At 41.9% G+C, this 26,848-nt stretch overlaps 2 protein-coding genes across 5 annotated transcripts; both read right to left on the bottom strand.

The window, feature by feature from the left end:
• Positions 1–169: 169 nt before the first annotated feature.
• Positions 170–4,464, bottom strand: LOC119897537 (NADH dehydrogenase [ubiquinone] flavoprotein 1, mitochondrial-like). The gene is made up of 10 exons (XM_038711308.1): positions 4,173–4,464; positions 3,136–3,218; positions 2,861–3,031; positions 2,543–2,726; positions 2,277–2,466; positions 1,937–2,149; positions 1,677–1,843; positions 1,497–1,578; positions 877–1,022; positions 170–722 (listed from the first exon to the last, which is right to left on the bottom strand). The coding sequence occupies exons 1-10, from the start codon at positions 4,254–4,256 to the stop codon at positions 627–629; spliced, it is 1,416 nt and encodes a 471-aa protein (XP_038567236.1). The 5' UTR covers positions 4,257–4,464; the 3' UTR covers positions 170–626.
• A 1,065-nt stretch (positions 4,465–5,529) lies between these two features.
• On the bottom strand, positions 5,530–26,051 carry zbtb7b (zinc finger and BTB domain containing 7B). 4 transcript variants are annotated; one of them, XM_038711313.1, is made up of 4 exons: positions 11,322–11,580; positions 9,222–9,749; positions 8,674–9,104; positions 5,530–8,534 (listed from the first exon to the last, which is right to left on the bottom strand). In XM_038711313.1, exons 1-4 carry the CDS (start codon positions 11,388–11,390, stop codon positions 7,904–7,906), a joined length of 1,659 nt encoding a protein of 552 aa, XP_038567241.1. In that variant the 5' UTR covers positions 11,391–11,580; the 3' UTR covers positions 5,530–7,903. The 4 variants fall into 4 exon arrangements, with proteins under 4 accessions (XP_038567241.1, XP_038567238.1, XP_038567240.1 ...); XM_038711312.1 differs by lacking the exon at positions 11,322–11,580 and adding exons at positions 23,765–23,872; positions 25,748–26,051 and having other exon boundaries at positions 5,532–8,534; positions 8,674–9,749; XM_038711311.1 differs by lacking the exon at positions 11,322–11,580 and adding exons at positions 23,765–23,872; positions 25,722–26,051 and having other exon boundaries at positions 5,532–8,534; positions 8,674–9,749.
• Positions 26,052–26,848: the final 797 nt, after the last annotated feature.

Raw genomic sequence — 26,848 nt, forward strand, 5'->3', positions numbered from 1 at the left:
GGGGACAGTCAGGAGCAGCCACAGTGAGGTGTTGCGTGAAGAGCTGCAGGAGAAAAGCTGCACACCTCCATCTTCTCAGCGAGGTAACCAACTATTTCACTGTACCCTGCTGTTAGTCTTGTGAGACATGATCATGATTGCGCACAGAATGATGGAAAAAGGCCAGTTATTGACTGACTTCTTTATTTAACTTTACATTGTCTGTTTTGCTGCCTACAGAACACTGACCTGTAGTATGAAACCACAATTGCTGTTACCACAAGTAACCACAGGTGTCGCTAAATCAACCAGTACTGAAATCTCAAGGATCATGACTAAGTCTAAGGGATAATCACAAACCAAGTTGGCCACATCTGCCCACTAGCTGTCAACAGTTCAGCTTCTCAGAGTAAACAGCTGATGAAGTGACCTTGTGACTTTGTGATTTATATTACAAATATAGGTTACGTGAAAACACTTGAAAAACATTTTTGGATTGGACATTCAAGCAGTAAAACTTTGTTTTTCTTAATAAGAACAAATATTTTCATATTTAAAAATTTTAAAAATAATGTACACAAAGCAATATGGCATGATGTGTTATTAATACTGTTGTAAAGGACTAAATGCTAAAATGGACATCTGTTTCAGATCATCTCAATCTCTGGCGCTCTCTGAGGGTTTTTCTTGTTATACTGAGCGATGCGGCTCTCCATGACCGGCCGAAAGTGGCGGATCAGTCCCTGTAGATTAAATATGGGGAGTGAAGAAAAACAAAAATTGCATATTAAAATGTAAATCAGTACTTTTTGAACTTTTAGCCTGAGTCAGTGGTTTATTGCCAGCTTCATTTGTTGGACTGGTTAAAAAAAAAAAAAAACGATCGAGAGATGTCACCTGCACTGGCCAGGCAGCTCCGTCCCCCAGGGCACATATGGTGTGTCCCTCTATCTGCTTGCTTAGCTCCCAGATCATGTCAATCTCTGAAATTGCTGCTTCTCCTCGAACAAACCTCCACATCATTTTATCCATCCAGTCAACTCCTGAAGGAGAGGATGAACAGAAAATGTGAATACAACAGAAAATTACGCACACTGAAATCAGACATTATTCTTCTGGCAAATACCCACTTAAAGGGAATTAACAAGTATTTTTTCATTGAAACCTTCACTCCATTTTGTTTAAGTAAAATTTGGAAGAAAATTTTTACATTACAGTAGTGTTTCTATTACCTAAATTATAAGATTAAGAGGTGGGAGTACTTCTGATGTTCTTGCACATCTAATATGGAGTAATGTGTGGGTAGTAAAAGCTTAAGGGAGCTCTGTTTCCAGTGTTCGGGAACTTCTTTCCTGTATTCATGATGATTTTTTGGTATCCAGAACATATCTCACTGAGGTTTTGTGGCTGTGTACACGACTATTGTAGCCTATTCAAGAGGGAAAGGGTCACAGGAAAAGCTCCGAGACAGTATTATTTTCTTGTGCTAGTGTTAAATACATTTTGCAGTTCTTTACCCTCTCTGCAGGGGGTGCACTGGCCACAGCTCTCATGTTTGTAGAACTTAACCAAACGTGCAATGGCTCGGATCACGTCAGTCTGGAGAAGAAATACAATTCTCAAAATATCTTTCCAGGCTGATTGTCGCTGAATGTGCGTTGTATTTTGTTGTGTACATTATTCAGGGATCTGTTTACCGATTTATCCAAAACTATGACGGCAGCGGTTCCCAGTGCAGTCTCTGCTCGGACCAGGTCATCAAAGTCCATCAGAACATCATCGCACACATGGCGAGGGATGATGGGAGTGGAGGACCCCCCTGGGATCACTCCTAATAGATTGTCCCAGCCGCCCCTCACTCCTCCTGCACCAATCGCACACGAGGAGAATGGAAGTCAAGTTCAACATCTCAAAGGGTAAACCTACATCAGCACAGAGATGGGCTGTAAACACACACCTGCGTGTCTCTCTATTAGCTCCCTCAGAGGAATAGACATCTCTTCCTCCACCGTGCACGGTGTGTTCACGTGACCGGAGATGTTGAACAGCTTCGTCCCAGAGTTCCTCTCCCTCCCAAAGCTGGCGAACCAAGCTCCACCTCGACGGCAGATTGCAGGCGCCACAGCAACTGTCTCCACGTTGGAAACTGTCGTTGGGCATCCAAACACCCCTTAAGGGAGAGAGAAAAGCAGTAAATAACCACTTACTAACTGTAATTACAATATAACCCTATTTTGCAGTTTCTTAAACCATAATTAACCCCAGTAAGAAAACGGATGTAGGTGCTTTCAACTCACCTATGTCTGCAGGGAATGGCGGCTTAAGTCGTGGTTTCCCTTGTTTGCCCTCAAGAGACTCGATGAGGGCCGTCTCCTCCCCGCAGATATAGGCTCCAGCTCCCCGCATGACAAACACATCAAAGTCAAACCCCGAGAAACAGGCGTTCTTCCCTATCAGCCCTGCTTTGTATGCCTCATTAATAGCCACCTGTAACAGACGACTCATGGTATAAACCTCACAGCATCTATGGATTGACAAGCCATCTGTCTGTGCCTTTGTATACCTGCAGATTCGATGACTCATTGTAAAACTCTCCTCTGATGTAGATGTACGCAGCACGAGCGCCCATGGCTCTCCCCGCGACCAGGCAGCCTTCTATTAGCTTATGGGGGTCGTGACGCATTATCTCGCGGTCTTTGCATGTCCCTGGCTCGCCCTCATCAGCATTCACCACCAAGTATTTAGGCCTAAGACACAGGAAAGAAGGAAACACATAATACACTGAAACATCACCAGAGTGCCATTACTGGTGTGGACAGAGATGCAAGCATAAAGTGTCAAAACAGATCTTGATCCTTTCCTTTCCTTTCCTTGTTCCTACCTTCCATCACTGGGTTTGTTCATGAAGCTCCACTTCATCCCGGTGGGGAAGCCTGCTCCTCCTCTGCCACGAAGCCCTGAGACTTTCACCTCATTTAGGATCCAGTCTGGTCCCTTCAGTATGATCTCCTTAGTCTTATACCAGTCTCCTCGTCTGAGTGATCCCTTGAGTCTGGTAGGAAGAGTGAGAGAGCGAGAAAGAGATGAACAAGTATTTCTGCAGAGTTTCAGGTCATTAGAGACCGGGCAAAATGGTTTAGCCTTATATGTCTTTACCTCCAGTCATCCCGGCCATATAAGTTGGTGAATATCCGGTCTTGGTCACTCAGAGGGCCATATTTGTTTTTTTTTGGCTTTACCTGGTCACAGAGAGGAAGATGAAAGAAAAGTGTGATTGATAAAGTGGCCATGTGCAATAATGCATAAAAAATTTGAGCTGCCATCACTTGATGATTATTTTCATTTATTTTTTATCTGATGATTGTCTTTGATACATCAAATAATCATTTTGTCTACTCCTGTTATAATTTCCCACAGCCCAAAGTGATGGCCAATGACCAAAAAAAGCATATAATGCTCAAATCTGACAAGCTGGAACCAGCAAATTTTGCCATTTTTGCTTCTTCTTTTTGCTTCTTTCTTTTTTTTATATAATGACTAAAATGACAATCCAATTGTCAAAATAATGGGCAATACATTTTTTTGTTGATTGACTAATCGTTGCAGCTCTGCGTTAGAATGCATTAGATGAAAAATCAAAAATGTGGAATTTGTGTTCTTAGTATTGGAAATATGCGAGTTGGTAAAACTGATTTCAGTGAATAGTCTGAATTTTAGGAATGCATCAAACCACAAAACAAATTTCTGAAAACAACATTAAGTGGGACTACAGAATTGAAAACATATAGGTTACATTTCATTTAACATTACATGAAATGTGGTAATAACTGGTATATTCTGCAATATAATGAAAAAATATAATGGACATATAATGCATTAATTAATTGCCTGCTTTATCTTTTTATATCATAAATCATAGTCGTATATTAAAAACATGCAATTGGAAAATATTCAAGCCCAAAGACAAATTTATCCAAAATAGCTAATAAAAGAATAACACCATGTTTATCTCTCTCTCTTTGCAAAATGTAGATATGTTAACAATTGGACTAAATAGGCCCTCACTGTTACTTTCTGCGTGTCAAACATCTCGCATGCCTGCCTACTTGAAAGTAGTCAGTGTACTTACATGTTCAGTGCATAGCAGTGTGTATTAGGCTACAGTGTGTGCTGCGGTGTGAATGCCGGCCTACCTGCGGCTGTGCTGCAGTGCTGTAGGTGAGACGCGGAGCGACCTGACGCGCCACAGCGCCCCACAGCATACGCCGAGGGAGCATTGCAGGAGCCCGTAACAAACACCCACAACTCACTTCAAACTGTTTTAATAATTACTCCAAAGCCACTCCTCCTGGGGTCTCCGTTTGACTTCTCACGCAATCACATCGATTTCTGAAACCTCTGCTGTCAAAGGAACTTAGTGGGGCCTGCTGGCTCAGCTTAATTAGGCTAAACTAAGAGGCTTAACGAACCACGTCACATCCCATCCCCGCTGCCCGTGCGGAGGCCGACAGGTACCCCGGCTTTCACAAGTGCTTGCACGTGCACACACAACTAATGGGTTAGTATCAGAATCACGTTAGAGGCACTGCCATTATTTGACATAATGCTTTACAGCGTTAAAATGGATTATTAACGTGAAAATAACCTTTAAATGTATTCAAAGTCCATAAATAGTAAGTTATGAGATTTTACAACAGGCCTTTTTCACAGCACACATTTTGTCTGGTCATAGTAGGAAAGAAGATGTTACTAATAACATTGACAATGGCTCTTTTCTATGCAAGTGTCAAGACAGTGTGACAGCTAAATGTAATTCAGCCATCATTCATGTAGGCTATAACTCACACCTGTGCTTTTCCAACTGTGTCAAAATAATCTTCTGTGAAAGAGGTCTGTTTCTCCCCACTCAGTCATATTTTCCATTAATGGAACGAAAGGATCCCAAACCTAAAGGTGAATTTGAAGGTGGTCTCTAAAAACATTTTTTTTTCTCCTTCAAGATACTCTGTTCTCTACTTTCAAAGGGGACTGGCATTAATTGAGATTGATGTAAAAAAAAATTTTTTAAAGAACATCACCTTCAATGAGTAATATTATCAGAGGTTACTAATAGAGCTTGACGAATACAAATAACTAGGCAGACTGCATGATTAGCTTATCACAGATATGTTGGATTATAGCCTATACAGTATCAGCCAATGAGTCACAAGAAATGCCAAAGGTATGTTTAAGGTTTTGCAAAACCTTTGTCTCCATTACATAGTTTGTCCACCAGAGAACACAAGGTAGTTTACAACTGTAAAATGTCACCATTAGTACATATCTTACACCCAAATTCAAAAGCTTCAGTATTAAAACTGTACGTTTATGTTATGGTTTATGTTTTTAAAAAAATTATATCGACTGATGTACTGTTACTGGGTTTTTTAAACTCTCAAATAGGGATATCGACATCATAATCATCAAAAATCCAGTATCAATCAGGTTGTAGTTAAGAAAAACCATAAAGAGTTGTTTTGTAATATAAATCAATAACAGAGACACAGAAAACAGCAAGCTCATAGATCTTTATTTATTTTCTTTACATTTACTGAAATAAATGATAGGAAAATGAATTCATATCTCCAAGAAGATTCCACTATAAACTAAAAGACAAAAATGTATCCCTGATAGCGGGGTCTCTGCTCAAAGCGGACCCCATGTACCTTCACCGAAGCCAAGAAAACAAACAGCTTACATAGACACACATTTCACAGCTGGCATCAGTTAACCCTCATTCATTCACAAAGCTCTGACTGGGAGCACCAACACCCTTCATGAACAGGACCAACTGTCATACTGCCATTCCAGTAGGACTGGTTCCAGTAAGGCCAGTAGTTTACTTTCATTATGATATTTTTATCTCACAACAGGTTTCATTGATGTGGTTTTCAAACATCAAATGACACAATACAAAATCTCTTATTTTGAAACTACTGGTCTTACACTTAAATGAAGAGTGTCAATCGCCCCAAAACAGCACCAAACGATTTCTTCCCATTTTAATATTTTGTATGATCACTTAGTGCATTGCTCAAGGTTTCCTGAGAATAGTTGCAGCACAAAAAAAAATCTAAGGCAACTTCATCCCAATATATTACATTATTTTGACTATAACTCTGTACTATTATGCAGGAGGAAGGGTATTCAACATATGCAGGTTTTAAAGACGTACTGTCAATCACAATCTTGAATCGTACCACGTGAGTTAATGGATTAGATATTGAAGGTCAGACAAAAAGGCTTGAAGCTCTCAAATCTCATAGTGCAAATAAACTGGGAATAAAAAATGATTTACAACAAGGAGTGGATAGTGCACACAGGGCCAGACCAGTGCGACTGCTACACCAGGTTCTGACTACATAGGTTGCAAGAGGATTGAAAATAAAAAGACAACTGCTGTCACTTAAAGCCATTAACGATTGCATTACATCCTGCAAAAGGCCTTAATGTACTGGTCTGGGGGAAAGCATGTTGAACTAAAAAGGTTTTTGGTCGAAGATAGATTAACTCAAAAGATAATGGCCCCTTTAGACACAGCGTGAGCGATCTATAAGAACTGCCGTGCAATAACATGTGATACAGTACTATACATGTTGAATTAACAACAGAAAAGCATGCTGCAAATGGTAAACAGCAAAGTTTTGTGTTCCAGTTATATCAAAGTTTTAAACCCCCTGACTTCTTCTTTGCTTGGTTCCCTTCTCTCTTCCCCGGAGGATGGAATGTGCCTGAATTATTGCAGTACCTGACGGGGTTACATGTGCAAAGAATGCATTCGAGGAAGAATCGCCAAAAGAAGACACACAGCCCATAGAAAGGCGTTTAGGTATATGGAGATGTTGAGCCAGAATCTTTTGCGCAATGCAGCTTCTTGTAAGACTTGGATGAGAAGTGTCCCACCCTGGATTTGGTCTCACAAAAGAGTTTCAGCAGAAGAGTCATAATAAATAACAATAAATAAATAAGTACAGAAAAAAGGGGCACAACACCTCATTTGTCGCCTCACCATGCCCCCATGCCCCCCCCCCCTTTTTTTTATTGAGGAACCCAAACGAGTGCATTGGAAGACTGAAATCCACAGCCTTTGGAAAAAGAAGAACTGTCTTCAACATAATCAACATCAACTCATTGACCCAGACTTTGTCTCTTTTGGTCAGGCATTTAACACAGAGCTCAACGGCTCTGAAACACTCAAACATGGAAGCAGATTCTTTCTCATGGCTATCAAAACAGTTGGGAAGAATCTTCTTTTCAAACCCAACATTGGCTACAATTCACCTCTCTCCTCTCCTGTTAACGTTAAGGAAACAGTTCAACTAAAATCTTTGGTTTACACACCAAATTAAAGCAAAGATCCTACCATTAATGAGAAAGACACAAAGAGCATTATTGCTTACAATGTACAGAACAAGTTTGATTCATTGGACTGCATTTTCCACTGATAACATCCAGAGGACAGTGGGCGCACAAACTCATTCTTGTGATCTAGGTGGTATGACTTCTGAATTACACCTGAATCAGTACATCTATGTTGTAAGTAAAATATACATCTTCAAATATCCCTATATGTCGCAGCTCTGGATTTTAGTTTGCATAGTGAAAAGCATCCCAGTAACCACAAACTCAAGCACACACATGTCCAGCTAGAAAAATCTAATCAAACAGCTCAAACCTGAAATACATAAAAAAATAAACAGCAAACGAGAAATAAAATTTAACAAATGAAATGAAATTTCTAGTGCCAGAAGAAAAACATTTAAAATATCTCAGAAAACCCGTTTTCCATTTTTTGTTTTAGGTGAGGGAGATTATTTTTTATATTTTTATTTTTTTACTGTGGATGCTTTACCACACAGACACACACACACACACGCTCTTTTCACTATTCTTCCTCCTCCACTTCCTCTTCTCCAATTTCCTCTTCCACTTCGTCTGCCCATTGGTCACGCTGCGCAGCCGGCGAGTGGGTTCCTCCTGGATCTTCTCCCTCCGCCTCCCTGCCCCCTCGCAGCTCCAGACTTCGCAGGAAGAGCTCAGGGTAGCCGGCCAGTCCGCGAGGTCCAAGTTGAGCCAAAGCCTGAAGGGCAAGAGACCGCCCACTCTCGAGGTCACCTGGAAAGATCAGCGGAGGGCCGGCGCCAGACCCACTGCCACCATCCAGCACCGTGTGAGGGAGGAACGCTGAGGAGTGAGCCTGTAAAGACAGAGCCTCCAGAGAGTTGGACTGCTCCCTCCCACCTCCATCCCCTCTCCCATCCTCCCCATGCTCAGGCCCACGTCTGGGCCGGCGTGTGCGCAACTCCAGGCAGCTGTGTCCCTTGCGGTGACGCTGGAGGTGGTCCTCTCGGGCGAAGGCCTTGTGGCAGAGCGGGCACTCGAAAGGCCTCGCCCCACTGTGGAGGGACAGGTGGTTTTTGAGGTCGTATGAGTGGAGAAACCGGGCAGGGCAGTGTGGGCAGGGGTAGGGGCGCTCGCCTGTGTGTTTCCTCATGTGGATCTTCAACTTATCATTCCTAATAAAGAGAAAGATGAGGTATAAAGAGACAGGAATGGAAGAGCATGAGGAGCAAAACATGACTAAAAGAGTCAATCAGGCCACAATACAATAAACCATATTGTTTTGCGCACATTACATGTGAGAAGTTGCTGTACCTGGTGAAACGGACTCCGCAGGCAGAGCACTGGAAGGGCTTCTCTCCAGTGTGTGTCCTCATGTGTCGGGGCAGTTTTCCCGCTCCATGGATGATTTTCTGACAAACAGGGCACTGCTGTGGAGTCTGAGACTTCCGCTTCCTCCCACCTCCCGCTGCTGATGCCGCTGCTCCTTGATCAGCTACAGAGGAAGGTATAGAGGTGCTTCCAATCAGCATACCATCGTCGCCAAAACTCTCCACGTCGTCATCTTCTGACAGCTTATCATTCAAGGGCGGGACAGGAGGTGGGTGGGCTATACGGGGGCGCTCATGCAGCCAGTGAAGGATCCCTCCATTTGGTGTGGCCCCTCTCCCTGGCTCTCTGAACGCCCTGGGATCTCCATTCTGCCCAGATTTGAGGCGAAGCTCCTCTTGTTCAGGGCTGGGAGGCTGGGTAGACGGCAGGGAGCGGAAGCTGTCAGATGCAGGGGAAGGGTGCGAGACGGGAGAAGCAGGTGGTGGGTTCAAAACTGCGGAGTTAATGTAATGTGACCCAACTTTTTTTACCTTCTTTTTGTCTGTTTTTCTTCGGGACCCTTTCTGTACAATGCTCTCTCCCTGTGCAATCCTCTCAGGAGCTGTGTGTTGGGCTCTCTGCTCCTCTGCCGTCTCCCCCTCTGCCTCCGCCGTCTCCCCCAGGATGTCTCTGCATGCGTCCGCCACACATTTGATGCCCAGAAGCTGAGCCCCTCGCAGCACATCTCTCATCCCAGAACTGGGGATGGTCAGGGTGGCAGTGTAGGCAAACTCTAGCAGGGCATCCAGGGCGTCGGGTGCCACGCAGTCAAGCTGGCACACGCTGAAACCTCCTCCGCCCTCGCCGCCCCCTTCCTCTGTCCCAAACAACCGGCGGAAGTAGAGACTGACGGCGGCCATGACAGAGCGGTGGGTCGGGTAGCGTGTCCCACGGGACGTAAGAGTGAGGTCACACAGGAGCCCTGCCCTCCTTTGGTCATTCAGGTGGGACAAGAGCTCGTTACTGTGCTCCGGGAAGGGGATCCCAATCAGACCGTCCTCTCCTGGAGACATTGCCACCTGGGTGAAAGAAGGGCAAGGTCAGGTGAGTGGAAGGGACTGAGGTCTGAGCAAGTTATAGTTTTGTACCTGTCACGATCTTCTTTAATATGAATACATTTAATTTCTTTTCCTATGAATTTCAGCATTTTCTCATATTGAAAGAATACCTTCACTTCCTTCAGAGAGCCGTGTATACACTTAAAAGTACCTAAAAGTAAATCTCCTGTAGCGTGACTGACACAAGGAGTTTCTTTCATGTGAGGGACAATTTAAACCAGGCTTAGCAACAACTCCCCCCGTACTTTCTTTCCAGATTACTAAATTGGGAGGTGATTCGGCCAGTGAGACGAGGGTTGGGGCATCAGATGACTTATGTGATGGAGATGACACAGCCAGCAGCTGAGGCAAATTATATAATGAAGGTGAAGAAGAAATAATCATTAAAGCAGAGAGAGAGCGACGTATATAAAACCAAACGATCGATAAAAGTGACTTGGAGAGGATGCAGGATTATGCAATGTGCTGTAGGTGCTGTAGCCAAAGGCAGTAGGTTAATTCCTGTGTGAAACCTTTATAGCATTAGCCATTTGATTAAAATACCTGGAGAAGAAAGACAGGGACTAATGGAGGACAGAGAGAAGACAGAAAAGCATGCGAGGGAGATGGAGGAAATGACAGGCTATAGTGGGTGAACGGGGGGAGTACCAGTGAAAGAATGAGGAAGGAAAAAACAGAGAGAGAGAGAGAGAGAATAATTACAATGTATAAAAGTACAACACTCATAAAACTGATGTGCCACATATGCAGTACAGTCAGTTACTAGATTTCATTACTTCAATCCCATCTTTGTCTCTTTGTTTAAAACACAATAAAACAATAAAATCAAGTTTGGTTCAATAGTGTTGGCCATTAGGTAAAATTTCATAATGCCAATCAAACGAGGCCAAAAAATTTCTTTATTGCTCTTTGTGAGACATAACGAGGCCTGTTAGTAATACAACCCAACAACTCCCTTCTTTGGCTCCCTAAGCTCGCACCTCACCCTGTCCATGCTATACCTGCTCAACAGTATCTCTAACACACCTGAGCAGACCAGATTTTCCACAAACAACTCACCCTCCAGATTCCCCCTCCCTGCCCTTCATCTCCCTCCCATAGCAACTGGCAGCCCCCTGGCCATCCAATAACAATCTTCACACAGTGCTGAGAGGGCTCTACACAACGACAGTACATCCACCTGACTAACCTGCTCCAAAACACACCCTATTAAATACACACGCACAGGCACAGGAGCACACACACACATACACAATACAAATGCACACATCGCGTGTCAATCTGTGGCTCCCCCCACCCACTATTGTTGGATTTAAACTGTTATGTGTGATCTCAATGCCAGCCTTTTTAAAACACGTACATGTTTAAAGGTACTCCACCCATTCAATGACAAAAAAGAAAAGTACAGCCAATTAAATAAATACTTCTCAAGAACTTGCCAGCACTTCCTTATCCTTTCCATCACTCCACTCGATGTCAAACCTTTCGCTTTCTCATCCCAGGGCGTGCTAAAGTCTCAAATGTTAATCCTACCTTCCCCGTCTTCTTGGCCATGGGTACAGTCAGCTGGAGACGAGGCAGCGTGTGTCTCATGGCATCCATCTTTTTGCTCTTAACAACTCTACTCCCTAGCTTTCCTTCTCTCTGTCTTTGAAATGCACTTTTTTACCCCTTCCTATTTCCTTCTACCCTTAGATGTGTGTGTTAAAAGGTTTGATCTCGTTGTCAGAACTTGGGGTTAAGCGTTCATCCTAGGGGATGTCTACCTCGTTCGCACATTCTTTCACTCGCTCTCCTTCCTGTTGTATCAAAAAAGCGTGCATGGTGACGAAGGTAGACTCAGAGATACCCCTCCCCCCCAAGTCGCCTACGCGCCCCCTCTCTCCAAAACCCAACGGCCCATTTTCCGAACACTTTCCGATAAACACCATCTCCTCGTCGACCTCTCCCTGTTCAGAAAGAGGCCAACAGGTAGATAGGGTGTAGTGTATCTAAGGTCGTGGCAAGGACTGCGGATGATGTAGAACAAATACCCTTCAAGCTTCAGACCACATACACGAATTGAACTTGTTTGGCAGGAAGGTAACCAGCGCATTCAACCAAAATAGACATACCAATATTTTTATAGGCAACTCAATGTCAAAGTTGAATAATCATGTAACAAATCATATTGGCATTATGAGTCATATTACACCCAGGAACAAACATTCAGGTAGGTGCAATATGAGAGTTAAACCATATTACATCGCACCACAGAGACAAACTGGTGCAGAAAGCTCTTCCTTTGAAACCTACACATGTTAAACGCCACAGTGTGCTCGTCATAAATTAACCCTGCAGCCTCTAAAAAAGATATTTACTTTTATTTATCAAGACCAAAGCATTTCCATAAAAAATATCTCTTCAACTTGACGCAACAAAGATGACATAACACAGAAAAGTGAGGACGTTAAGGGGCATATGTTGCTTTTGACCTTTGCACACACTTACACAGACACGCATCGGTGCCACCTGTGTTGAGGCAGTTTCTAACCTGACTGATAAAAATCCTGTTGTTTTTAAATGTGCTATATAAATTATAAATTAAATCAATTATCAAGCAAAGATGCCCAAAAATATCTGGTTCCAGCTTCTCAAATATGAGGACTATCTGCTTTTTTCTGCATTACATAATTGTAAACTGACTATCTTTGGGTTTTGGATAGTGGGGTTGAACGAAACAAGACATTTGAAGATGTCACCTTGGTTTTTTTAAGCATTTTCTGATATTTTATAAACAAATGTTTAAGAGTGTTTAAAGAAAATAATCTGTAGATTAAGATTAGTTGCAGCCCTACATCATACCCAGATGTATAATAACATGCTAGAACAAATATCATGGGAAAACATCCCATTGCAAACTCATAACCTAAGCCTCTCTAGGGTAAAGTGTAAATGCATCTCTTGACCCTGTTTGTGTACAGTTTCTTATTGTAAGTAGACATGATAACAGACCTGAATGTCATATTTAAGGATCACCATCAAAAGGTAAATATTGTTTAAATGCATCCACAGGAAAACAGGATTGCTGCTAATAATTATTATGTGCATAAACACACAATATATGAAGTTTTGCAGTGTATCAAGACCCTATCAAAGCAAAAAATCACTACAATACAAAAAACAGAAATCTTGAAAAAAGCAATGCAGAAAAGCAAGACACAAAGGGGTTTTAGGAGGAGCACACAACAACGCACATTAAATTTCCGGCGCAGGGGAGAGAGAAAAAAAAAAGCATCATGGGTGGTTGGTGGTTCAAGCTTGTTATTTTAGGCATATTCCTTAGAACACATACGTCTTCGGAAAATAATAAGATTGCAATGAAGATGCAATGATTCCCATCAATTTTTTGTCTGTCTGTGAGTCACTTACTACTGACACATCATGACATACACAACCACACACACAGACAAACTGCACACTGTTCATATCCCCCCCTTCTCCTTCCTCGTCACCTTGTTTCTTTTTTTTTTGCTAACCAAGGACATGTCTGCATAAGTTGCTGAATCTTGCAACACATTTTAACTAATGTTAAAACAGCCCACAGGCAGATACCACAGCACACATTTTGTCTTGCAAACAAAATAATAATGTTATATCACGAGCACGAGTTTAACTATTATCCTAAAACATAATAACTGTCATTGTAAGTTTATTCACGTTAATTTGGGTACAGGATCTTGAAGTGAAGTAACACACATCACTATTTGCTTTAGGTGTGTCATTTAATGTCACTGTTAGCCAAAACATATAACCACAAAAAATGCTCACTAAAAAGTATTTGCTCTTTGTAAAATCTGCCATCTTTTTACTTTTTATGCATTTAACACTACAGATGTTAAGATGTTATCCTTCCAACAATTGTCTCTCTTATCTCTTTCTTTGTTTTTTGTTCTCACCTCCCACTCTTTTGTCGACGGTGGAGGAATTCACCTCCTCTGCAACTCTACGGTTTCCTCATCCCTTGCTTTCATTATGTGCACTCTTCCTCTCTCTTAACAACGAGGATTTATTTGTTACTTTAAAAAAACCTGCTTACAACATTTTGCGATTTTTTTAAAAATCACTTTGTCTTTATCTTACTGCCAGGCCAAAAGGTCTTAAACGTAAAAGCTGCAACTTAGTTGCACGACCAGATCACAAAACAAAGCTAAAATCTAATGAAACGTGTTTAGAAGAGAATCCACCGAGGATTCGTTTTTACCGAAGAGGAAATGGAAACTTAAATCCACCATTACTGTCCACTACCACTCCTAAAAAAAAGTAGACAAATTTGTGTGGAGGCCAGGAAAATGACAGCAGCAGGATTGACCAAACCTGCACACAAAGATTTATTCTTCAGTATAAAAGCTGGTTATAGTATCCGACGTCTATATCACGAAATCCCTCTGCACACGCTCAGAGTGTGTGATGACGGGAACAAGAACTGTTAGTATTATTTTTATGGGTCTTATTTTCCGTTAAAGGCTGTAAGTTTTCCCAGTCCACCTCAATTATATCAGGCTCCAGCGCTAAGGGGGAAAATATGACTTTATACTATTCACAGAAAACTGTGGCTGAGAGGGAGAAAGAGAAATGCTTTTATAAATTCTGATGTCAGATGTTTTCCAAAGTGCCTGTATGTGTGTGTTTGTGACAGTGTGTGTATGTTGGTTAATGTGAGCATGTATGGTTGATTGCATGTGTTGCAGGCTTTCTCGGTGCTTAAATAAAGCGGAAGGGCAAGAATATGGATAATTCTTAGCCTTTAACAAAGTCATAAATTAAAAAGAGTGACATTTTAAAAGCAAACAAAATGTAGCAATTTCTAAACACTGTAGCAGCTCAAACACATTATACAATGTACTTATTACAGTGAAATGCTCACAAATAAGGAGTAGCTTTCCATTCTAAACAGCAAATTAAACACTCATCAACACACACACACACACACACACACACACTGATACAGTCACACATAAAGGTGTTTTCATTCAGATATACCCAGTACAGTAACTCATAACCACAGTCTATCGAATTATGATGATAAACTACCACTGCACCAGAAAAACAACAAAGCGGCCAAACACAAAGTGGAAAGTAAGATTCAAGCTCATACCGTTTCTCCTCCACACACTTGTCTTCCTCTCGCCACCTTTTCTTCTCTGTGTGACAGATTTTAGGGGTTAAGAAAGACAAATGTTTTCACCCTCTTTACACCTCACTTATTTGGGGTAGTGAGTGGAGTGTGGTACTGGGACACCTTCTCTGAGGAAGAGTAGGGGAGGAGGAAACGGGGGGATGAGAAGAGATGAGAGTATAAACACACACGTCTGCCAAACCAAAGCTGCACTCAGCCCAGCAGAGCACTCTCTCAGGACTATCTGAGTGCAAAACCTTTACATTTAAGCAACAAATACACCCTGAACTACACAACAATGCACTGTATATGCATGAGCTGACACATCCAGGTCTTCTAATAATACAGCTCGTCTCTGCCGGGAGATAAAACACAAGCTCCTCCCGCCCTGCGTCCCAACAGTTCCCTCTGGACTGAACATTTGCATCCCACCAGCAGATATAGAAACAGACGCAACCAGGGAGAATTTGAATTGGCATTTGAATTTGTCAAAGACAAGACAACATCGTGATAATTAAAATGATTGCACCCTGGTGTGACTGGCAGGCAGAATTTAAAAAAAGAGAAGTCCATTGAGCTGGTGTTACTCAGCAGAAGTTTGTTCTGTCTTTTACTGAAGAAAGACACTGCAGCCAAGCCCTCCTCTGTCCTTACTGTAACTGGGGCACTGTGTGTGTGTGTGTGTGTGTGTGTGTGTGTGTGTGTGTGTGTGTGTGTGTGTGTGTGTGTGTGTGTGTGTGTGTGAGAACGCATGCGCACATTGTGGTCTTAGTTCCAAGAACACATTACATTATTCATTTGGCTGGCAGAGCAGAGGCCCTTATCCCCTCACCCTACCGCACCACAAACACTCCACTGCAAGCTATAACAGCAGCCAGTTTGCATGCCGGACCTGAACACCAATGCGAATCTGCAGGAGGATTATCAGCTTATCAACACATGGGACAAGACATTTGAGTGCACATATATGCTCTGTCCCATAATATTCACCTACTTTTATCCTGAAGTAAATTTTTCTTTTAAAGAAATTGACTTCCCTTTGCAACGGTTAGGCAACACTGACATCAAATATCCCAATGAATGTAAATAAACGCATAAAAATTTGTAATTAAGAATATTTTGTGGATAAATTTGGACTTTTTAGAGGTTATGCGCTCATGAGACAATTTTATGAAATGAGTTGTCATTTTACTCAACTTCAGCAGTTAAAAATAATATTTTATAGCAATTTAGCATTGAAGACCAGGAAAATAATGAATTAACACTCCTGATCCCTACAGAATATCTTGCCTCCATTACAGCACAGTATGTTGATTAAATATATATTACCCTGGTCTATGTGCAACCCAACATAACATAATCTCTCTTTTTAAAAAAAAAATTACAATTAAAATTAAACACACCGGAACATTTTCAGTCAATTGTTTTTCCAGTAGTCTCTGGTCACTTTTGTGTAATATTTAAAGTTATTTCTTCTTTACAGACTTTGTATGAAACTGATGATTCAATATAATACTAAAAAGGATTTCCCTATAAAAAAGAAAAAGAAATTCATTGGTGTATTTTTAGTGCTTATTTTTTCTGAAATGAGTGTAATGTGCTACATTACTGCCATGTCTGACACCATGAAAGGAGGAGTGAGCAGGAGCAGGAAAAGAAATCAATCTGAGGTTGGAAAGAGGAAAACGTTATGAGATTTGTGAAGAGACAACAAAAAGGAACATGAGGGGGGTATGTTTTCTAAAAACACACATGTTCTTAGAAATCACACAAGAAAAAGGAGGGTATGGGGGAGGTGAAACACATGAGAGGTAGTCAGGAGGGGAGTGGGTGTAGAGATACTCTGTAAGATAAAGCAGAGAAGAGGGGAGGTTAAGACAGGAAAATCTAGTCCCGGCCTTGAACAATCTGTGTTATCGCGGAGACATGAAACAAGAGTCAAGAGAGTTAAGTTACAAGGGGAGAGGAAGGGGGGAGACAGAAGAAGAGAAGGGAGAGGAGCAGTGACATGACGACTGGGAGATAAACAGAGCGATCGAGCAAGAGGTGAACACATGCAAGCAGCCACAGGAAGTAGCAAGAGTCCTTGCAGGTGTATGCGTTTGTGTGTGTGTGTGTGTGTGTGGGTGTGTGTGCAGATGTCTAAGGGAGAGATGTGGTAGCAGCCACCTCTATCATTAGCATCACAAAAAGGGAGTTTCACCCTAAGTCAGAGAACACACACAGATGTGAGAGAGGGAGATGGCATGCTGACGCAGTGGTTTCACACTTCACTCTCCTTCTCTCTTAGCTCTTTATCTGGTCAGCAGTTTCTAACCCCAAAACACTCCACATCTCTGTATGTGGAGTGTCAAGGTGTGTGGGGGCGAATCACATACGGCACCCTGCATCAATTAATATACAAGAGCAAAAAAGAAACGTTATATCTGTACGTGTGGTGTTAATGACATTTATACGTCTGATGAGCTCATTAAAGTTGATGGAAGTTAAGGAACGTTTTCTCTGCAAGAACAACAAGTGATTGCACTGCATGTGAAAAACTGTAATGAAAACAATGATAGGGTGATAAAGAATCATTACAGTCAGACATACAGTAATTTATCAGCATACTTGCTGTAAGTCAGAGGGGGTGTTTTAACATGTCAGTACAATGAACTGTGTAGGTGTTAATCGTGGAGTAGAACGCCAAGCGCACTAACTCAGTTTAAAAAAACTTCAGTTATTTCACAGGGAGCATTTACATGGAGAGTAAACAAAATAAATCTTTTGTACATGCATTTCTTGATCATATTTTTTTTAAAGATAACCTTGTAGAATATTTCTATTAGGTACAGTAGAAATGTTAATTGGCAACATGAAATTCACTTTTCTGTCAGACTTTCCATGAAGGTCAATATCAGACTCCTACGAAATCTGCTCTAAGAAACCAATAATACTAATATATAATTAGAAAATATTCTGAAGCTATGAAACAAAAAAAAGTGGCCAAGGAGGAACATTAGGCTTTTTGTCTAATAGAGACTGGACACAAAATAAAATAAATATTTAGCTGCATTATCCATTTAACGTAGCTTTTTGTGTATGTAGGGTGATATTAATGCCTTATATAATATATATCGGTGTGTTATGCAAGTAGTTGCAAGGCAAAGACAAAATATTATGTTGTGTTTATATTTTTATTGTGTATTTAAAAAGCAATATTAAGCTTATTATCTGATCTGTAATTTTCCACAAATGTTGTTGCTGAATGCTTTGTTTGAAATTTAAGTAAAATGTGGCAAGTAATTCATACAAGAATATAAATGGATTTCATGCAACCATATACCCCCCCCCCCCCCCCCCCAAGTCTCTAAATAAATGTGACACAATTACTATAAATCCCTATGTGATGGTTTTATTGTAAAACTTCTGAAACAGTCAAACATAACTTTTTTTTACTGTTTTTTCCGTTGGTGGTGGATAAACCATATAACAATACAATACATAGCAGCAAAACTGACTGCAGAACCGAATCTACTAAACTCCACATTTTTTAAATGGAAAAAACGTCACAAAAAAATCATCAAATATGTTATTTATGCCTCTTAATATAGCCTCTTAATATATTTTTGACATGGAAGGAAAAAAGGAAATAATTGCAAAACAAATAGTATGAGTGAAAATTAAATTAGGTGGAGGCTGCAGGAAACAACTGTATCAGTTTTTGAACAAAGCCTTTCAGTCTGCAAATAGCTGTTGATAAGAACACGTGTTAAAACTAACATTTGTTACTGTGCATGTGTTGTGTCTGTCTATTACATTTAGTTGCCACATCACTGGGAGGGTCTCAATAACTGCTGCTCTCCCACACAAATGACCTCCCACTTCAGGGGAAGATATTGCAAAAGCACTGGACACACACACACACGCATATATATGTACAGAGAGAGAAAGAAATGTCGCAAAACTAACTGATCCTGATCAATTTCCTCTTCCTGTGCTCAGTGTAAAGATGCTCGACCACTAGAGCAGATGGAGAGATAAATGGAAGAAAAAACTGACAGATAGAAAACGAGCATAAACAGCTCTGAGAGATTAAGGGGAAAAACAAACTATATATAAAAAATATATTCTAGGTCTGCAGGAGCAGAGAGAAGGAAAAAGATAATTAGAGGACATGAGTGAAAGATGCGTCACCTTTCTGACAGATCAGCTTAATGGTGTAGTAGCGTTACAAGGAGGGGAGTTTGTTTTTACTGTGACTACAGTCCATGAATTATATCAGAACTTCAGAATAACTTCATGGCAGGACTTGACTTGTGATCCAGCTGACTGTTGCACAACTACATCACCCTCAGCTGTGGTGAAAAACACGAGGTTGAACTGCTAACTTCTTGTCCTGATGGACGTCTCGTAACGATGATTTTCTCTGTCACCGTCCTGATGATGGATGTTTGATGTAGAAGGTTAAAGCAATAAAATAAATGTGAGTTTTATTAAAGGAGTTTGTTCCAAAAGTAATATATTCAAAATATAAACAATCTATTGTGTCAATTTCCCCTTCTGCAACAATAATGATGATCATTTTTTAAATAATAAAAAACAAAAGTCACTTCACTTTTCCAAAAGGGATGGTATGCAAGCTTTTGGAATAAAAGCCTCCATTTGTGGCTGGAGTTCCCCTTTGAACATCACACATGAAAGGGGTCAGTTTCAACAACCAAGAACTCCCTTCGCCTGCTCATGTTTGGGTGTTTATTCTCACTTTCCCTGAAGTGTTGTCTCACTGTACCTATTTATGATAACCGCCCGCTCAATGTGTACAGAAACAATTGCACTGTTACTAGAAGAGCTGAATCATGATCACTCCTTCAGCCTGTAGCTTTTTTCTCAAGACAGTTTTTTTTTTCTTTCTCTGACTCTTTACAAGAAGAAGAAGAGTCACGGCCACCTGCCAATTGGTTAACTCTGGGTGGCGTGGGCTGCGGGGCTGGTGGTCGAGAGCGAGGGAGGGCTGTCAAATGCTACAGAAACTCATGACTGAAAAGAGGAAATGGCAGATACATAACTTCCTCTATTGACACAGATCGAGTGGGGGCAAGACTTAACTGTAGTAGCAGCAGAGTGGATTACGGACACTATGCAGTCACCCCCTGTGCCATTATTGCCTCAATGAGGAGAGATAAATGGTGAAAATGTCATAGGGATATGGTCATGGCTTAAAGGGGACTTCCAATCATAAAACAAATACGTTACAGCGATAAAATAATTAGCGTGACTTCATGAAAATGAACCATCGGCCGAAATATATTTTTCTTAACAACTGAAGCCCCACTTCTTGCATTGGGTGACACACTGGTCTGACAGCAGACGTGTAATTTCTCCTTGTCTCAAAATAAAAATAAGGAATCGAGACATTTTCTCAGAATAAAGGTTGTTGCAGAGGGGCGAAGTTGACAAAACACCTGAGAAAAAAGGTGAGACACCTTCAAATATTAGGGGCAGAGAGAAAAACCTTTACTTCTGTCATCTCCCATTCTCCCTCCCCCTTTCTGTTTCTCTCTCCCCACCTTCCTCCCACTCAGTCGGTTTGCATGAAACTGAAAGACCCATGTCTGAAAAGGGGGAATTTATATGGGCTCACATGCCCTAATTAAAGCATTTCCTGGAACTGTGTGCATGCATGTATGTGTGTCTATATGCATGTGTTGGAGTGTGTGTGTGTGTGTGTGTGTGTGTGTGTGTGTGTGTGTGTGTTCCTCGCCTGACAGACCACTCAATGTCACTTCCCCCTACCTACCACTTCACGGAGACATGGTTGTCACCAGTCATACTCCAGCAAAGCCAAGGTCACATGATTTGTAACACCAACATGCCCACCAACACACATAAACACACCCACACCAAAGTCACAGAAACATTCAAACTCGACTCAAATGAAATACAAGCTTCAATTAATATATTTAACACATAATCCTTATAATACTATAATTGTGTATTTTAAAATGTAGTTGGGCAGAAAGACATTTCCATGGTGCCTCTAACAATGATGAGCAGTAATCACAAAGGGTGCAAACACAGGTTTGTGGTTGTACAGCTGAATTCAGCAATGTTTGAATTAATTTTTCATTATTTAAGTTAATCAGTATGCTGGAGTGTGCAGTACGCTCTTTATACTACTGTACATAAATGTTGTTTGGATTTTTCCAGTCTGGTTGACATCGGCAATGAAACCTAACTTCATCACAGTAAATAATATATACACATCCACATTAAAGACTTGTGTGGTCTACACACACACACACACACGCATGTGTATATATATACACACTGAGCCATTAGTTTCCTCAATAGAACAGTCATTTGAATTTGTATGCTATTAAAAGCCAGGAAAAAGTCTGTGCATGAGAAGTGCTACAATAATATTCTTTATTAATATGTGAGATAAAACAAACGTTTGGTATTTGTTATATTTTAGGCAGTTTTGTTCCCTAACAAAGTACATTCTTAGTCACAGGAATCAGAAATGGAATATCCACTGTAGTCCCACTTGTATTTTAATTGCAGATTTCTAATTTAGCACTGTGTAATGTTGCCTGCATTAGAGAAATGTGTCCTCTGCTGTACAGTGTGTTTAACTTAGTATTACTGTTATACAAACATCAATAAATCTTTAAAGCTTCTGAAAAGCAGTTCTGTTTTGTTGTGATTGCATCACATATCAAAAACCTATAAATATCATAAGCCTGTTTTAAACACAAGAGTTTATTTTTGGCATTGTTTGTGATCTTTAAAAGCCTATGGCAGTTATTTTGCAGAGTGTCTGCAGCCAACAAACCACAGAGGAGTTCATTTCCAGGTTGCCGATTAAATATTTAACTGCTTGACCACTTCATTCAGCTCATATTTTTTTCCATGGACAGTGATGTTTTCAAGAAGCCCCTCCCATCCTATGAAAACAAAGTTTACCCTTGACAACAATGTGTTTGTGGTGTAAACTGAGGGAGAGGAGCAAAAAAATACGCAACAGGACGAATAAAACGGATTCAGATGGGTGTTCTGGATGATTCGTATCAGGGAAATTAGTCATGCCAGTTTACTAAGTACATCCAGGAGCTTATTTGTGTTACTCAGACACCGGGTGGGCTGAGCTTGATGAATTCAAATGATCTCAGTCCATTTTTAATCATTTTGGAATTTATTTAAGTGATTTTCATCTGTGACAACACGTGTGTGCAGCTCAGTGAGAGGGGATGAAGGCAGATTTGCTGTTGTTTTAAAGGTGAAATTTGTAATGTTTTCAATGTTTTTTAAATTCATCTGTATGGTGGAGAAAAACACTAAATTCGGTGGATTTAGTGCGGTTAGAAAGGCGCTTTATACTGTATAAATGTATTATAAATGTTTGTTTGATCTGGTTGACAGACACCATCTAACTTTATTACGTCAGTAAAATTATATTCACTTTCACATTACCTGGTTGATGATTTTTACTGCACACCAACAGCAACAAGAGGAAACAACTTCACAAATGTGACACTTGATATCTTCTAGTTTGAATGTGCAGAAAGTTATGGTTCCTTTTGCAAAGATTCTCAGATTATCATTGGTCCAATCCACACTACTCCGGGGTCGGAAGCGTTTTCAAACTTTTCAGTTTTAGATCTTCACTTTTGCCATTTTAGTCTGGACAGGAAGTGCAAACATAGCAAAAGGTCTCTGTTTTGAAACGAAAACGCAGTAATGTGGATGGGGCTGGGCAGGGGTTGTTAATTAACATAAATGGAACACACACCTTTAAAATGACAAATGTATATGATGACTATCAAGAATCTTTGAAGATTTAAGAAAGTCCAGTAGAATAACATCACACCCCAACACTATCCCCCCACATTTGTTCTAAGCTTCACTCGTCAGGCAGTGACAGGCTTGATTGCAGAGGGGACAATAGGCAGGACTTCATGCAATTACTTTCGTCACTTTTCTTGAGTTAAACCAAGTGCAATGATTTTAATAAGAAACAGAAAGTCAAAAAGTGTGTCCTACAGTGTACACCATTATCTCCACTTGTACAATTAATTACATCTCGGTCTTCTCCTTTTTGCCCCACCTTCAAGTGTAGCTATTTGGACTGGGTGTTAAAGCAACATTATGACTATTAGAACTATTTTACCTTAAAATACACTGACTTGTAATAGGGACAATGGAACCTCTTTCATTCCCATTCTGTGCCCCGAATTATGCCTGTTCTTGCACTATGTAACTTGGGCAAGCTTGGGCGAGCAAGACCCTTCGTTGGAGATGGGTCTAGTTCGGTATTCTCACTACGTACATTACAGCAGATGCAAAGAGACCGAAGAGGACTTTAAGTCGTTGGCGAGAGCTTCGCGGAATAAAAAGGCTGCAAGACAGACACAGAGCTGGCCTTGTTGCTGTGTCTCGTGTGGTTGTACTTGCTTGATGTTTGGCTATGTTAGCAAAGTCGTCAACACACTAGTTTTTGATCATAAGCCAAGTCAGCAAATCAAATCCAATTCCTTCAGCTTGTCAACAAATGCACTGGTATAGCTGTCCATGAGGGTGAATTGCATAATATTTCTTTTTTTAGAACACCTTTTCCTTTAGATGTGTTTGGACGACACTTTTTGTATCATTTGCTTTGTTTGATGAATACTGAAACTGTTAGATAATCTTTGTCCCATTGTACATCTATGGGCTTGAATCTTTTGGAAGAACAGAGCTTTTACGAAAATGGGTGACATCATAAATAAAAGCATGTTGTAAAGACAGAGGTTCTGTTGGGACTTAATACATAGGCGATATCTGGTGTGACTCCTACCTCCAGTCCATAAACCCAGGAGAAGATGGGTGCCTGCTTCCTTCTTGCCTCTCGCCCGTCCCCCTCCGCTTTTGAATGGTTGCTCAGAGGTCAGCAAAGGTCATGCACCTGAGGGAAAAGGCACCGAAGTGTGAAAAAATTAACCTGATTTAATTTGAGCATTATTCATCCCAAAGGGGGGCTATGAGTCAGGCATTCGCCAAGTATGTGAACAAAGATGGGGTACGTGATTAACAGATATCAAGAAAATACAAACGTGCTGACTAATTGAGCCACATGTTTTCTTTTCTTCTGTAAAATAAGTTGGACTTAGCTACAGTGCATGTGGTCAAACACACATGCAATTAATCACATGATGCATCAGATGTAATATGGTGTGGTATGGGGGGGGGGGGGGTTCTTGTAAAAAAGACAGACAGAAACCGACTGCTTCCTACTTTGACTTCTTTAGAAAAGATGTTCTCCAACAGTCAGTAGGGTTGGGAAAGCCCATGCACGCACACCCACACACACACACACGCACACCCACACACACACACTTCTTTGAGATTAAATACATACTGTACAGAAGTGATGTGTGTGCATGCATTTTTATAGTTTCCACAGCTCTCTAAGAAATATTCAATAAATGCAGGCGGTGGCAGTGGAGAGTGCGTCTGAACTGCAGATTCAGGCTAAAACACACTGTGATGAAGGAAACTGGTATCAGCTACGAGAAGCGGGCCTGTAGAAAGCAGAGCAGGATGCAGGTCATGTCAGGACGGCGGGAACGAGGGATGAAGCACAGATGTCTAATTACATTGCAGACAAAGTTAGGGCAAACAGAGGTGGCATTAAGAATTTATTTCAAAACCCTGATGGCTCTTCCATATGTGGGAAAAGATCCCAGCACGAGAGAGAGCATTAGAATTGTCCACTCATGTGATGGACCCTGGCACACAGAAGAAGAAAACAGTGAGTAAAAGCAAAGGCTTCTTTTCTCTTAACTTCTCTAAAGGCCCATAGACGGTGTGTCAGCCTCCCACTCGAGCCCCTCAGAGACCGAGAGGTGAGCCAAAACAGCTGCAACAATACCTGAGCCTATGAGGGCATGCTGTAAGACATTAACTACCTGCATGGACGGCTAAAGATTTAACAAAACAGGCTGTGCCCAAGACAGGGAAACCAAACCAGTAGAGCTTGTTGGGCCGGTCTGTCAGAGGGGCGAGTCAGCAGCACATCTACCTCTGTTAATGACACACAAAAGCCCACTGGCATGAAAGCCCTCCCCACCCATGAGTTAGGCAGAAGCCTTAACCTAACATTACAGACTGAGCACATCCTACTGAAACACAGGATAGTGACAGGATTAAAATAAAACACTGGGTGCGCCATGGGGAGGATGATGATGATGATAATGATGATTAACAGACCACTGAAGGGAGATCATTAGGTGCAAGAGGCTAAATCCAATAGATCTACTGCTCTGCGTGCCCACCAGCAGCACAGAGGCAGGTGATGTGCGTGAGAGCAGGTTAGGTTTTGGATGTCAGCCGGTGTTCTCGGCTATAATTAGCAGCCGAGTCTCCAGAAATGTACCCGCCGACCCCGCTCCCTCGCTCGCTCTCTCACCTGGCCGCCGCGCACAGACGCACATACCATACCGCGGCTGCCGCACCTGCTCCGAAAAAAAATAAATACTAATACAAATGTCGTGAAAAAGCGAATGCGAAACGCGCACTGGCTGTAGGCCTATTACAAAAGGGGGAATAAATGTCGACGGGAGTTACCGAATACCCGTGACGTGGATTGTCCTCCCGTGACCCCGATCAGAACAGGGAAGGAGGGAGGAGGGAGACTATAGGTTGAGGCAAGCCGGTGCTGTCATGGCAAACAGACATGTCACTTACATCGCATTTAGCGTAAAGGTGCGTTATAGTTTTCAGTCAAACCCACAGCAGCCAGGTGAAGCAGTTACCTGAGTTGTGAGAGCCAGAGTGTCACCTGTTTAGACTCGTCGCCTCCCACCTGACCGGCCTCCACACTTCCTGGATTATAACGTCCCACCCTGCTTACTTCTTCTACTTCTTATTCTTCTTTTTTTATCCTCTCAGCTCGTCTTTTCTTCTCCGCCGGGGGGGTCACCACTCGTGCCGTCCTCAGCTCGACACCCGGGAGGTTTTATGATTCGCCAAATCGTGCGTCGTTCTTGTTGGTCCTCTCTCTGCAGACCGCCGGCTCTCTGGGCTGCTCTGACCCCCCTGTGTGCTGCCTCCGCTGGCCCACTCCGACTCCCTGCTCCTTCTTTCTGAGAACCAGGAAGCGGCTTGCCCTACTTACACCCAGTCGCGGATTGGCTCTGGCAGGGCTGGAGTAGAGACCGCCGGGGTGGGCAGGGCACATGGGGAGGGAGGCAGGGAGGGAGGGGGTCCAGCTCTGGTGCGATAGGCCAGCAGCGGTGTCTGTCGCGGTGCCGGTGGCGCAGGGAGGAGAGAGGTGGGCAGGTTTGGAGACCCCGCTCCTCCTTCTCTCTCCTTTGGGCATCACCGCGCATAGGTGGGTAGACTACAGCGGGCGAGCGAAAGCGGATTGAAGGATAGGCCTATCTGTTTATTGTTTAGTCCTAGCTGTCCGACTCAAAAGCATTTTCAATCGAAACAGAAGTGCCCCCCTCTTCATGACTCAGCAATATTCCCTCCGAAACCACCTGGACTTGGATGAAGAAGCAGCACAGATAGGGCCTGCCAACTTTAACAAGTGCCCGGACTGAAGCTGATATATGGAAGCTAGATTGTGATAAATGAAACTGTTACAGAGGATGTGTCACATCCAGTGTGAAGGCAGCAAAGGGCAACACCAGGGACTTTCTAAAATTACTAGTAGTGAATCAGTCACTAAGCTATGCTATTATCTGCTGAAATGGTAGCCTATTTATGATTTTTTTCCAGAGAGAAAAGTGACAGACGCTAAACAACAGCCTCATTCCACTGCAAAAAAAAACGAAAGTCTGAACTCTCGAACACTTACGTTTATGCCTCCTGTTTGAAGTGGTTATGGGTATGGGAATCACCTCGCCTTTTTTAAAGTTTGAATCTCATCCTCATC

The sequence above is a fragment of the Micropterus salmoides genome, unplaced genomic scaffold (genome assembly GCF_014851395.1).
Source record: "Micropterus salmoides isolate LMB-PRFRI ecotype aquatic unplaced genomic scaffold, ASM1485139v1 Ms_hic_scaffold_11, whole genome shotgun sequence".
Classification (NCBI taxonomy): domain Eukaryota; kingdom Metazoa; phylum Chordata; class Actinopteri; order Centrarchiformes; family Centrarchidae; genus Micropterus; species Micropterus salmoides.

What these genes read in the sequence shown, in the direction of transcription:
- LOC119897537 (XM_038711308.1), bottom strand. Translation starts at nt 4,256, where the DNA reads ATGCTCCCTCGGCGTATGCTGTGGGGCGCTGTGGCGCGTCAGGTCGCT. An exon ending in GCCATTCCCTGCAGACATAG is followed by an intron (nt 2,150 to 2,276) that starts GTGAGTTGAAAG and finishes CTCTCCCTTAAG; the next exon opens with GGGTGTTTGGATGCCCAACG. An exon ending in GAGCTGCCTGGCCAGTGCAG is followed by an intron (nt 723 to 876) that starts GTGACATCTCTC and finishes TTTAATCTACAG; the next exon opens with GGACTGATCCGCCACTTTCG.
- zbtb7b (XM_038711310.1), bottom strand. Translation starts at nt 11,390, where the DNA reads ATGGATGCCATGAGACACACGCTGCCTCGTCTCCAGCTGACTGTACCC. An exon ending in TGGCCAAGAAGACGGGGAAG is followed by an intron (nt 9,750 to 11,321) that starts GTAGGATTAACA and finishes TCTTTCACCCAG; the next exon opens with GTGGCAATGTCTCCAGGAGA. An exon ending in TGCGGAGTCCGTTTCACCAG is followed by an intron (nt 8,535 to 8,673) that starts GTACAGCAACTT and finishes TCTCTTTATTAG; the next exon opens with GAATGATAAGTTGAAGATCC.